Here is a 12,277-nt window from a genome sequence, read left to right as displayed (position 1 = left end):
TTTTCCGGTCAGGTTATGTGAACCTCGACTAATTCTAAAGGACGGTGATGAGAGAATGGACTATAAAATTAGTCTTTAAGGGTTTTGCTCACATAATCTTTCGACAATGACTCAATTCTCCGATTTATGTAATCCCGCTTATGATCTTGCTCTCTCAAATTGTAACGGTTTGATATTGTCTTCGAAAGGCACTTTTTCGATCTTACTTTTGCTCATGTACGAACATTATGTGACAGTTTTAAGCCAGAAATCGATTGTGGAAAGCTAATTAAAACAGCAACGCAACAAGGAATTATTGGCAATCGTTGATCGATAAAACAATCTAGGTTTTTTCCCCACACGAGAAAGAGTACGTTTTAGAAAAATGAAAAGCTTTTCCAGTATCTTTTAGGAGGGGGGAGACATTGATCTCTCCTCACTTTAGTACCCCAAAAGTTTTTCCAGTTTACTTGAATGGTATATTCAGCAGCGGAATTTCCTTCCCATGACCATTGTAAACACGCAATTGCCAGCACCAAGGTAGGGCTACACTTATCGATTTCTATTACTACTAGATTGCAACTCTAGCGAAGGAACTGAAGTTTCAGCCATAGTCACTGGAAATTCATAACGAGATACTTGGAGATAATCTAACATATTAGTACAACGAGAATTCCAATTCTGCAAATGCCAGGAGAATCGAAGTTATGGAGTCATTCAACACACTCATCCACTAATCTCTCATTCGAAAATCTAATCTAAACCACAATTACAGATGATAAGGAGAATGGCACCAGATCCAGCTGTTCCAAGAAAGTTCAGGAAACACTTCACAACCATCATCATAAAAAGCTACCTCCCACAACATGGTTGTTTACAGAAAACGCAAGTCCCAAAAATAGCAACAAGGCCCATATACTAACGGCCTCTGCCACGTCCGCGACCACGACCACGGCCTCGGCCACGTCCCAAAGGCTTCCCTGATTTCAAAGGAGAACAACCGTGAGAATGATATTAAAGCAGCATAAACAGAGATGAAATCGACAACAAAATGCAAGAATGTGGAGCTATTAAAACAAAAACCTGCAGTCGGCTTCTTGGGCTTGACCCTAGGCGTCTCTTCTACCAACAAAGTCTCGAGATTCAGGCTGTCCGGAAGAATATAGTAGCGAATATTGTTACCCCTCACACTCAGGTGATCCAGAGTCGCTGGATTTTTGCCCTTCAGTGTAAGCTTCACTGTCTTCAAATGTGTGTTCATACTAATATCCACACCTATATCAAGCCGAAAACCAAAAAAACAATCACTCAAAAGGTCTGCTACATTCAACTAAGCAATGCAAGCAAGAAGACTACAAGTCAACAATTAAGCAATCTGAATGAGAAACGGTACCCATCAGAAAACTCTCAGCAACAACACAGCATATGCATCAATATCTGAATAACTTGATACACATTCCCGAACTAATTTCCTACCAAGTAAGTTTTCGAAACAATTACTGCTCTCACATGGCGTCCGAGCCCATGTAGCGGAGGTATTGGGTTCAAGCCTCCGCGTATGCGTATTATGTTTTCTGCATGCAAGGACGTTTGAACCTCCCCATGTGAAACAGGATAGCACGTGAGGTAAGGTGTTTGATAGCTTAATAGACTTCCACTGTGCCCGTTCGGTAACTTAACGTTATCATGAATATTGGGATCAATTTATAATTACATGAAGAGTCCTTCAGCTAGTTTGAATAAAAATAAGGTGTCTTCAACTACAATGGAAGGTCCTCTATAGAAGTTGGAACTTTCTTGGGTTTGGCACTCCCAATCCCAATCTCAACAGACTCAACCCCACCTCATTACCATTAAGGATTATACTAGAAAAACATAGTACTCAAATGGATGTAATGAGAATACAAGAGGAACCAACAAACAAACCCAAATGCGAGAAGAAATCAAAACCATCATTTGAGATCGAACGAACACAACTATTAACTAACAGATGCCATTTTCCCCCCTACAAGTAGCTCTTGTGATTGTAACGTTGAAATGGAATCAAGTTATGTTTAAATAAGGTTATTTTCATTGAAGAGTAGGATTTACATTGACTAATTTAGGACTGACATCAAAATCAAAAGCAATGTGGAGGCACAAAAAAATTCTCTCTATTGAATCCTAACATTCCATTTCTTGTTAAGAGCCACAGGCTATGTGCAGCATCGAGCTTTGTTACAAATGGTAAACCAAGTTATTATAAATCCACAAAGATCACCAAAAGAGACATCATATTCATGCCACACAAATTGTTATCAGAAAAATCCATGTAATGGTAAACTGATAATTATAAGAATACTAATGCTTCATGGGAAATTAATCCTCCGTAAGAGAATATGAGTTTCATACTTTCATTCATATAGTACTGGTTCTTTTGAGCCTTGACGATGCAGCTTCAGATGTAAGGAGATGGTTTGGATTATGAGGTCATTTGGACTGTGTAAGACGAAGTATCGGTAACCAGTTGCATTGTGAAGAGGGCTCTGGTTCAGGTTCAGGTTCAGGTTCTCGTTCTACTCCTATGGTCGGAATAATTTAACTTCTGGTGTATTCCAATTTCCTATTTGTACCTGTCTGTCAAAAAGTTGATTCTCATATCTGTATAGAAGCACTGTTACACTATAAGTGAAGTGGTAGCCAAATGGTAGGCATAATGTACTCCCATTCTCCCATGCATTTGATGGGGGTTCATACCTAGACTACAACTAACAAGGCTGAGTTTCGCTGAGCAAAAAAACATAAAATCGATGCGATGTTAAACAGACCCATTCAGAAGGCATAAATCGCGTGTCAGTAATTTCTCTAGATGAAAAAGTGTTTTCGAAGTATGCTACACTCTGGCTTCAACCAAGTAAAGAAGCAAAACCAGATGTTCATCCAAAATATGTGAAAATGGGGCATATAACACATTTGAAGGACAATAGTCACAAAGCACGATAAAAGAAAAATGCACCCTAACAAAAAAAAACCCAAATCAATGTGTTTGCTTGTGTTGGTGGTGATGGTGGAAGGTTGGGGGTGTTTAACAATTGAATTGGCTATAAACACCGGAAATTCACCAGGTAAAAAGAAATTGAATCGGCTGCAAAAGAACAAAAACCTCAGTCCAACAACACCCTAATCATCGTTTTATTACTGAGAAAGTGAGTAAACATATACCAAATTGAACGTCACAAACAACAGATCCTCATACAACTGTTCAGCTTGAACGTGTTGAACATCCAATTCTTTCAGAGGAAGGGGAGAAGAAGTGAGTAATAGTGATAAAAGTTGGCCTTTCTTTTTTTTTCCTCTTTGGTAACTGAAAATAGTCGGTTTTAATTTCCTCGTATATTGTTTATCCGGAGAGAGAGAGAGAGAGAGAGAGAGAGAGAGAGAGAGACCTGTGATGGTGCCGTGAACAACGGTGCCGTTCTTGAGCTCAATCGACACGGTCTCGTTGTTCAACTTCATCAGGAACCTGCTCATATCGCAATTAAAGATCACACAAAAAAGACAACAGTTAAAAGAATGGTACTTCAGGAAAATTACAGGAGGAAAGTAAAGACAGGGATAAGAAGATGGACCTAACGAGCTTCATTGTAAAGGAGGAGGAAGATGACGACGGACGGACGCTAGGGCGAAGCTTTGAGAGCAAAAGCCACAGAGCCTCAGCTGGGGAAGGAAGGGTTTTAGGGCATAGGCGATCGTATTGTACAGCCTGCTTCACACTCCTATGAAGCGGCGTCGTACGCGACTGCTCCTACCTAGAGTATTTCAGGGCCCGGGTTTGGTTGGCCACGGAACTTATGGGCTTCTTGATTACAAAACTGCATGGAGTTTTTCCTCGATTAAAAATTGAGTAGTAAAAACTGGATGGAGTTGACATTTTTTTCCTTGGGCTAAATTTCCATTAAAATATGAGATTTTGTACCTCGAAAAATCATATAATAAATTGAATAAAATAAACAGTAAAAATTATTGATTTCCTGCAAAAACATTGTTTTGAAGAATTCTAAGAAACTTCTGAGCGTAACCTAAAGAAATAATTTTATCTTGCAAAAATAAGTTCCTGAATATAAAATTGGGCTGTAATTTTCATCTTTTCTTGCGGAATTGTGAAGATTCATTTCAATTATCATGTCAAAACCAAAGAATAAAGAGCCATCATCCAGTTTGTATCACCCATGTTTGATTTTGATTACACTTTTCCTTTGGATAAGAAGAGATTTTGTTGGGGTTGACTGAAGTGCCGAAGGTTTGTTAACAAACCGGATGCACGTATCTCAAATGGCGTTTGTTCTCTTTTTCAAAAAAAAAAAACAAAAACTGGTAATCGTTCTCGAACGAACCGAAAGTTTGACCTACTTGATTTGCCCCTTACAAACAAGTAAGTCGTGAAAAATAATTTTTTGAGGAAACAGAAACATATTGCATTAATAGTAAAAACAGATTAAACCATAACACAAATGGGGACATTGTTACTTAAATTGGTTGTGTATGGTCCAGTTATTCACTGAACAAGAGAAGTTCCTCCTCACATGGATGCGCGCCTCACTTTCACTTTCAAGCACTAATTAAAGTCTCGACATGCAGCTAGGATGCATATGTCCCCCACCATTTTGACAAAAGCGGACAGACTCCTACATTAATATTGGTAGAATGGAGAGCTGCTAATGGTACAGCAGTGGGGGTATAGCAGCTCCGTACAGATGGGTTTTGCGCCCATCTCGGGTCCCGCAAAGATGATCGGAGCCGCTCATTTTGTTCAAAACATATTGTTTACGGTTCCTGTAAAAAATCATCTCAATCCGATATCGGAAAAGGCTTTTACGAATCATCCAACTTTGCTTCAGAATTTAGGCTAAATGAGCGGCTCCGATCATCTTTGCGGGACCCGAGATGGGCGCAAAACCCATCTGTACGGGGCTGCTGTACCCCCACTGCTGTACCTCAATCTTTACTGGGTAGAATGTGCTCCATACGAAGCAATGCTTTGGCGACCATCTTTGAGCAACATGAATTGAATGCCATGTGACGCGTCACGAAAGTATTGATATATAAAATGTGTTACTAATATTTTGTGACACATTACATGGTACTTAAAGATGGTGATTACTATGCCACGTGACGCATCACGAAAGTATTGATAAAATGTGCTACTAACGTTTTGTAACACATGACATGATACTCAAAAATGATGATTACTGGAAGCAAAAAAGCCAGGCCAGGCTAACCTTGAACCAAAACTCCCAGAACAACTCTCGAATCCTTTACATCGGTCAATCCAAATACTCTCTCTCTCTCTCTCTCTCTCTCTCTCTCTCTCTACATGTGGAGTTATTAATTATTGCCCTCGCTGGGCTATGTAGCTGGTTGCATTAAAGCCTCAAGCTTCCACTTTCAACTCCCAAAAATGAAAAAAACCACAATGTCATCACCTCCATTAATCCTCACCTTCCTTTTCTTCTCTCTCTTAACTCCATCTTATTATGCAGCTCTTCTGGCCCCCATAACCAAAGACCACTCCACCCGCCAATACACCCTCACAGTCTCCCTCAAAACCCCTCCCCGGCCCACAACCCTCCTCCTCGACCTGGGCGCCTCCTTCACCTGGGTCGACTGCACCCGCAACTACACCTCCACCACCTACCACCACATCCCCTGCTCCGCCCCTCTCTGCACCTCCCTCCACTCCCTCTCCTGCTCCAACTGCTTCGATCCGCCCGGACCCGGCTGCGCCAACGACTCCTGCTCCATGTTCCCCGAAAACTCCGTCACCCGCACGGCCGTCAGCGCCGAAGCCCTCGTCGACTCCCTCTCCTTACCCGAAACCGACGGCCACAGCCCGGGTCGGCCCGTCACGTTGCCCGACTTCGTCTTCTCCTGCTCCATTACCTCCTTGCTCCAGGGCCTGGCCAAGGGGGTTTCCGGCTTGGCGGGTCTCGGACGGTCCAATATATCGCTCCCGGCGCAGGTTAGCGCATTCTTCTCTGAACCTTACTTGTTTGCGCTGTGCCTTTCGGGGTCCCGCACGGCTTCTGGCGCGGCGTTCTTTAATAGTGGTGGGCCTTACTTTTTTCTTCCCGGAATTGACCTTGCGAAGACGCTTATTTACACTCCGTTGATTTTGAACCCAGTTGGGAGCACCGTAATAACTTACTACCTACACCCGTCCGATGAGTATTTCATCGGGGTCACGTCTATAAAAGTCAACGGAAAAGATGTGCCGTTTAATAAGACATTGCTGACCGTTGATGAGAATGGTTTTGGAGGGACCAAGATCAGCACCGTTATTCCGTACACAGTGGTCCATACGTCGATATATAAGGCCTTTACGGATGCATTTGTTAGGGAATCTGCTGCGCTGAACCTCACCGTAACGGAAGCGGTGAAGCCGTTCAGTGTGTGTTATTCTGCTAGGGATGTTATGAGCACGCGTGTGGGACCAGCTGTTCCGACCGTTGATCTGGTGATGCAGAGCGATGATGTGTTTTGGAGGGTGTTTGGCGCGAATTCGATGGCGAGGATTGCGAGGAAGGATGCGGATGTGTGGTGTTTGGGGTTCGTGGATGGCGGAGCCAACCCGAGGGCGTCGATTGTGATTGGTGGGAATCAGATGGAGGATAATCTGGTGCAGTTTGATGTTGGGTTGAAGAGATTGGGATTTAGTTCTTCGGTTCTGGTTCATGGTACCACGTGTGCTGACTTCAATTTCACTAGCAACAACAATAGTTGATCCAAAAGAGATGGAAAAAGGAGCGACAAAACAATGGAATGTTCCACAATCGAGATTGAGGATTTGATTCCCCATTGCTACAACTTCTTCAATTGTACTTTCTTCTGAATTATGAAAAACCACAAAGAATAATGCAGTTCTGTTGATGAATTTGTAACAGGGTTGATCAAAAAAGTCCATGCTAAAATGAAATGCTTTAATGTTGCTCAATTTACTGGACCAGTCGGGTGTGGGCCAGAATTTAATTTCCCGCGATTTGGAACTGTCAATGACATTTTCTTCCCGACCAAAAAAAAAAAAAAGTCATTTTCTTCCAATGATTAGAAATTTCAAATGAATAATTCTTTAATTAATTAGTACTACAATGCAATCTTCATCGAGTAATGCTATTAACATAAAACCATGCTACTTCCATTTTTAAAACATTTAACCACAAAACCAAAGTTCATGTTAACTACTCCGTATATCGATCATATGTAGCTTAGAAACTCCAATAGGATTACCATATAAATATATATATATATATACTCCAAAAAGGAAATGTACATTCGTTTCAAACAGGGAAGAATGTAGTTTTACAGAAGATGTCGAGTACAAAAATGTGTAAAATCCAACATAATAAAGAGTACTGCAGCGTCTAATTCTCAATTCATTCATGCAAAGAAAGACGGTAACTCCAAATTAAACCAAAATACGTAGAACCTTCCATTACTATGATGGCTTTCTCCCGAATTACTAGTATACTTTCTGATCCTTTTCATCTACGTACAAGAGTACTCCAGTATGGATCCGGGGGTGCTGTAGTGCACCCCGTGTACTGCACATGTAGAGCGGCACACAGTCGTCAATCTCATTAATCAACAATCCACATTAAAAATCAATTATGACCGGTAATAAATGATTTTACCGGTCATAATTAAAAATCATATCTCAACCATTCATTGTAAAGATTGATGGCCCGTGTGCGCCCTACAGAGGGTGCCTTGCATGTACTACAGGATTTTCCAATCCAGTATTCCAGCGTCTTTGTTTTCTTTTTTATTTAATCCTGATAATGGAAAAAGAGCTTAAATTTGGACTTAGCCAACTTACCTTAAAATAATTGATACTGAAATCTTTTAGACTTGCTTAGGTTTCAGGTTATTTTTGTAAATAAATAAATAAATTGTAATTAAAAGATTGAAAGAAGAGAGAACAATGGAATGTTCCAGAATCGATTGAAATATACTATTAATTATTAAAGAAGTTTCTCATCTTTTAATTGTATGCACCTTGATTGGCTGGGAGTGGGATACTTCCATAATTCAAGGATATCAAAGAGTTTAGGGAAAATGACGGCTAAGGACGTGTTTAGATAATTAATACTCTTTAAGGACAAACTAAAAACATTTGTTAATGCTGAAAATGTCTTTGACGGGTATTAATTATCCAAACACGTCCAAGACCGTCATTTTCCCAAGAGTTTAAATACTAGTACACGTCGTAGTCTTTTTTCCCCTCGTGGATTTCAACAATATTGATCATGTTAACACCGGCCTGGTCGGTCCTATTAGTACTATATTGTAGCCTAAAAGATTTCCATTGCACAGGTCTTTTTTTATTTCCAAAATTTTCCAACACGCATGTGAAACTTACAGTAGTAGTTAATAAGTGTTTCCACATTAAATCTACGGGTTCCGAATTTTAATGAACAAAATATTGCATGGACTAAAACGGATTTCACACAAATGATCAAAGTCATTTATTTTGTAGTAGAAAATAATTTTTGTACATCTTCTAAAGAAAATTCAACTCAATTGAATATCATTAAGTGCGGCTAGCTTGCATGATCTATTCATTAAATTTTTTATTCATAATTCTAAATATGAATTCTCAATAAATAAATTAAAAAAACAAAAAATCATATGACTTGATTATGTACGTAAAAGTTCATTTATTCTATAATACGTAATACCGAAACCTGTGTCTCCAAGAAGTTTCAAGCTGAAAGTGATAGTAGTAAAATGACACATGTACTACTCCTATTTATCAATAATATCCTGAAGTTCGATCGGAAATTAATTAGTTTTGAACCAAGAAGTGAGGAGTTCCCTCATTTATTACCTCACTAGCTCTGCGTCATTGCCTTAATTTCCTCGTTTATTACCTCACTAGTAGCGTCATTGCCGTAAGCCCCCAGGCCCAAACATAGATATCGTGAAGCAGGTTCTTGAGACTCTTTCTCTCTCTCTCTCTCTCTCTCTCTCTCTCTCTCTCTCTCTCTCTCTCTATCTATATAAATAAGTATCCAGAAGTTAACTTCCTAGCTAGTTCTTTCTTGCTGTGACTGACATGTAAAATATTGTTCTTTCTTCTCTTTGGTGAAAATCATCCTCTTCATTTCCATTCTCGCTCGTGCTCTACGTACCCACGAAAGGTAATTACCAGCAAAAGGCTCCAACGTACTTCAAAGGCAACTCGGCTCGCTAGCTAGCTAGTAAGCCTGAAAAACCTTCATCTTTTTTCTTATCTAGGTTCATTTCATGTACTCCATATATATGTATTTTTTCAAACATAGTTATCTATATATTGTGCAGAATTATAGTATGGAATTAAGCGATTTTGTGGAATTTTCTGAATTGACAGGCAAAGGAATTTACTACAAGCTAGCTTTGTGGGAATTTAATTAATTAATTCCATGGGGTACACAGAGAAGACGCAGAGGACTTTTGATCTAAAGCTGAATCTCCATTGCAAAAATTGTGCGAATGACGTGAGGAAGATTGTGCTTGAAATTGAAGGGGTGGTTTCAATAGACATAGACAAAGATCTGGAACTCGGGAAGGCAACCATTTCAGGAAACGTGAACCCACAAACAGTCATGAAGAAGCTTAAAGATCGTGCCAACAAACATGCTAAGCTCTTGGGGAAAGAAGAAGAAGAATGCCCACCCAAAATCAACCACCAGGAGATGCAAATTGTGTTGCAGCAAAATCCAGTTCGAATTGATCAACAGAAGTTACAGAAGGTGGCCTCACAACCTCCAGGTAACATCAAATTTTCCTCTCTCTCTCTCTCTCTCTCTCTCTCTCTCTCTTGTTTTTTTTCCCGAAATTGATTTTGAGGGGTGCATATAATAGTGGTGTTGACTTGGTCTATGTTTCCTCCCAAGTGAGATGTGTGTGCGAGATGTAGACAGAGTGAGGGATTGAACCAGAGTGTTGAGGGTTTTTCATGTATTTGTGTTTGAGTTGATTAATACAAATACAGAGTTTTTTTTTCTTCATTTATATTGTATGTGAGTGAATCTGAACTCTTGTTTTTTTTTGTTTTTTTTGGTACTTTCTGGATATGTTGTTTGGGTACCTAGCGTTGCTCGTGTCAAAATCAGAGGAACACAAAAAACACTGCTAATAGTATTTTGTAAGGTGATATTGTGATTTCTTTTTTTAACTGTACAGCATCAGAATTTTTATACTAAATATATATATATAGTAGTAGAGAAGAAGAAAGACATTTTGGTGTTTTCTTATTTTTGAAATTATGGTATTTGATTTTTATGCTTAAATTGCCCTCAGTTACTAATGTTTGCAGGAAAAGTCTACAATACACATCTATTAAAAGAGTATACCATATGCACTTATTTTATGGTTCATTCATAACATTATTTTAATGTGTTTCGTAACTTTTATTCTAGAATTCATAACCTTTCAGCAATAAGATTCATAACATTTTTATTATGATTTATAACATTTTGATGTATCTCGCAACCTTTATATGATTCGTAACTTTTTAGCAATACGACTCGTAATATTTTCTCTACAATTCATAATATTTTGAGGGTGCATATGATACACACTCAAATAAGGGATGTGTATTGTAGTATTTCCCATGTTTTTTATGGTTAATTGCCAAAATGATTCTCTTCTTTATCACTTCTCAAGTACCCTGCTTCAGTTTTTGGTTCTGTTCTGGAGTATGTTACCTCGTTCCAATTTTTATCAGGTCTCATCAGCAAATCTGTTGGCAAACGGATAGAAAGAGATATTCATGATTGCAACCCAAAGCAAGATCATGAGCTTGAGCTAAAAAGCTATAACAAACCATTCAAATGTAACAGATGCAGGGAAGATGGGTTTACATCGGGATATCGATGCAAGCACTGTATCTACGATCTCCACAAGGGCTGCCTGCACCCTAAACCCAAGATAACCCATGACCTTTTCCCAGGATCCATCTTCAAATTTCGCCAAAAACCTGGAAAAATTTGCGATGCATGTGGGATGGAAATCCACGGCCATTCCTATAGCTGTAAAGAGGACAACTTGGATTTGCACCCAGCTTGTAGCAAACTGCCAGGGAAATTGCGCATTAGCGGCACGGACTTTGTGCTCTGCGAAAAGGTCAAGTATAAGTGCTTTTGGTGTAAAAAGGAAAAGCCTAGCTGGCTCGCGGAAACCAAAGTCGCGGGTTTGTGTTATGTTTCACAGCGTAACAAGTTCTCTTGTCATGTGCATTGTTTATCTCTCGTGATGCAAGAGGCTTGGAAGAGGGGGAGAGGGGACTTGGATCGTAACGACGATGATGATGACGACAATGATGCTATTTCTAAGGCGCTGGGAAAAGTGGATTTGAAGCTTGTGGCTACTGCGAAAGGAAGTGGTGGGAAAGGTGGTGGATTGTTTCTTGGGACGGTAACCATATTTCTTAAGACGATAATTGGCATTCTGTTTGGAGATCCAACTGGTTTGATTGTGTCTGCTTTGACGGAATTAGTCAAAGAATTGTTCTAGAGTCTTTTTAGAATTTGCTCAATTAACAAATGATGCATTAGTAGACTTTACCATTTCATTTTTTATTTTTATTGAATGGTGGTATGTACCTCGTGTTGGGAATAACGTTTATAACAGAGTTTTACTAAATACGGAGTATATTTAAGGTCTTTCATTTAGATTCCCATTTTCTTGACCCTGAATGTGCTAATTAATTGTTTATTTCATATAACTATTCTTTATGCTTTGTAATTGTCGACGTAATATTCTTCTTTCCTTCATGTGAAACAAAGTGAGTTTTCTATGTTCATTTGCAGTTGGTATCTATGTAGCACGAACGCAGATACAAATTCGGATATGGATACGGATACAGACACGGGATTTCTTGAAAAAATGGGAACATGGATACAGCAGGAGACACGGCAAAAATAACTAAATTAATAAAATTTATTGTATACCAATGAAAAAATAGTTAGGTGTATAAGCTTGAAGCTTCAATATTTGTAAGCAAGCATCATATATACATTGTAAAACAAAATATTAGAAAAAATTACACATTTACCCCTCAAAGTTTTAAAAAAAAGTACATATTTAACTCTTGCTGTGTCCCCATACGGGTCCCCTTAAAAAATTAATAAAATTTATTAGTTTGCCAGGGACACGCCCACGCTGCCCTCTAGGAGTGTCAGTGTTACAAAGGTTGGTATGTTTCTCAAATATGAAATCTGTAGCTAAAATCTGTTACTCTGAATATTGGTTGAAGCTAATTGCAGTCATACAACTTAAA

At 39.2% G+C, this 12,277-nt stretch overlaps 3 protein-coding genes across 3 annotated transcripts; 2 read left to right on the top strand and 1 right to left on the bottom strand.

Moving 5' to 3' along the window:
* Positions 1–603: 603 nt before the first annotated feature.
* Positions 604–3,781, bottom strand: LOC131313522 (small nuclear ribonucleoprotein SmD1a-like). Its single transcript, XM_058341867.1, has 4 exons — positions 3,588–3,781; positions 3,405–3,481; positions 1,063–1,254; positions 604–959 (listed from the first exon to the last, which is right to left on the bottom strand). Exons 1-4 carry the CDS (start codon positions 3,599–3,601, stop codon positions 898–900), a joined length of 345 nt encoding a protein of 114 aa, XP_058197850.1. The 5' UTR covers positions 3,602–3,781; the 3' UTR covers positions 604–897.
* Positions 3,782–5,280: 1,499 nt separating this feature from the next.
* Positions 5,281–6,949, top strand: LOC131313521 (probable aspartic proteinase GIP1). Its single transcript, XM_058341866.1, has one exon. The coding sequence runs from the start codon at positions 5,417–5,419 to the stop codon at positions 6,737–6,739; it is 1,323 nt and encodes a 440-aa protein (XP_058197849.1). The 5' UTR covers positions 5,281–5,416; the 3' UTR covers positions 6,740–6,949.
* Positions 6,950–9,079: 2,130 nt separating this feature from the next.
* LOC131313361 (uncharacterized) lies at positions 9,080–11,660 on the top strand. Its single transcript, XM_058341639.1, has 2 exons — positions 9,080–9,765; positions 10,724–11,660. Exons 1-2 carry the CDS (start codon positions 9,417–9,419, stop codon positions 11,509–11,511), a joined length of 1,137 nt encoding a protein of 378 aa, XP_058197622.1. The 5' UTR covers positions 9,080–9,416; the 3' UTR covers positions 11,512–11,660.
* The last annotated feature ends 617 nt before the right edge of the window (positions 11,661–12,277 follow it).

Source organism: Rhododendron vialii, chromosome 13a (assembly GCF_030253575.1).
Source record: "Rhododendron vialii isolate Sample 1 chromosome 13a, ASM3025357v1".
NCBI classification, from domain to species: Eukaryota; Viridiplantae; Streptophyta; class Magnoliopsida; order Ericales; family Ericaceae; genus Rhododendron; species Rhododendron vialii.
The sequence above is the reverse complement of the archived record's forward strand: the minus strand, read 5'-3'. Positions and strand labels throughout refer to the sequence as shown.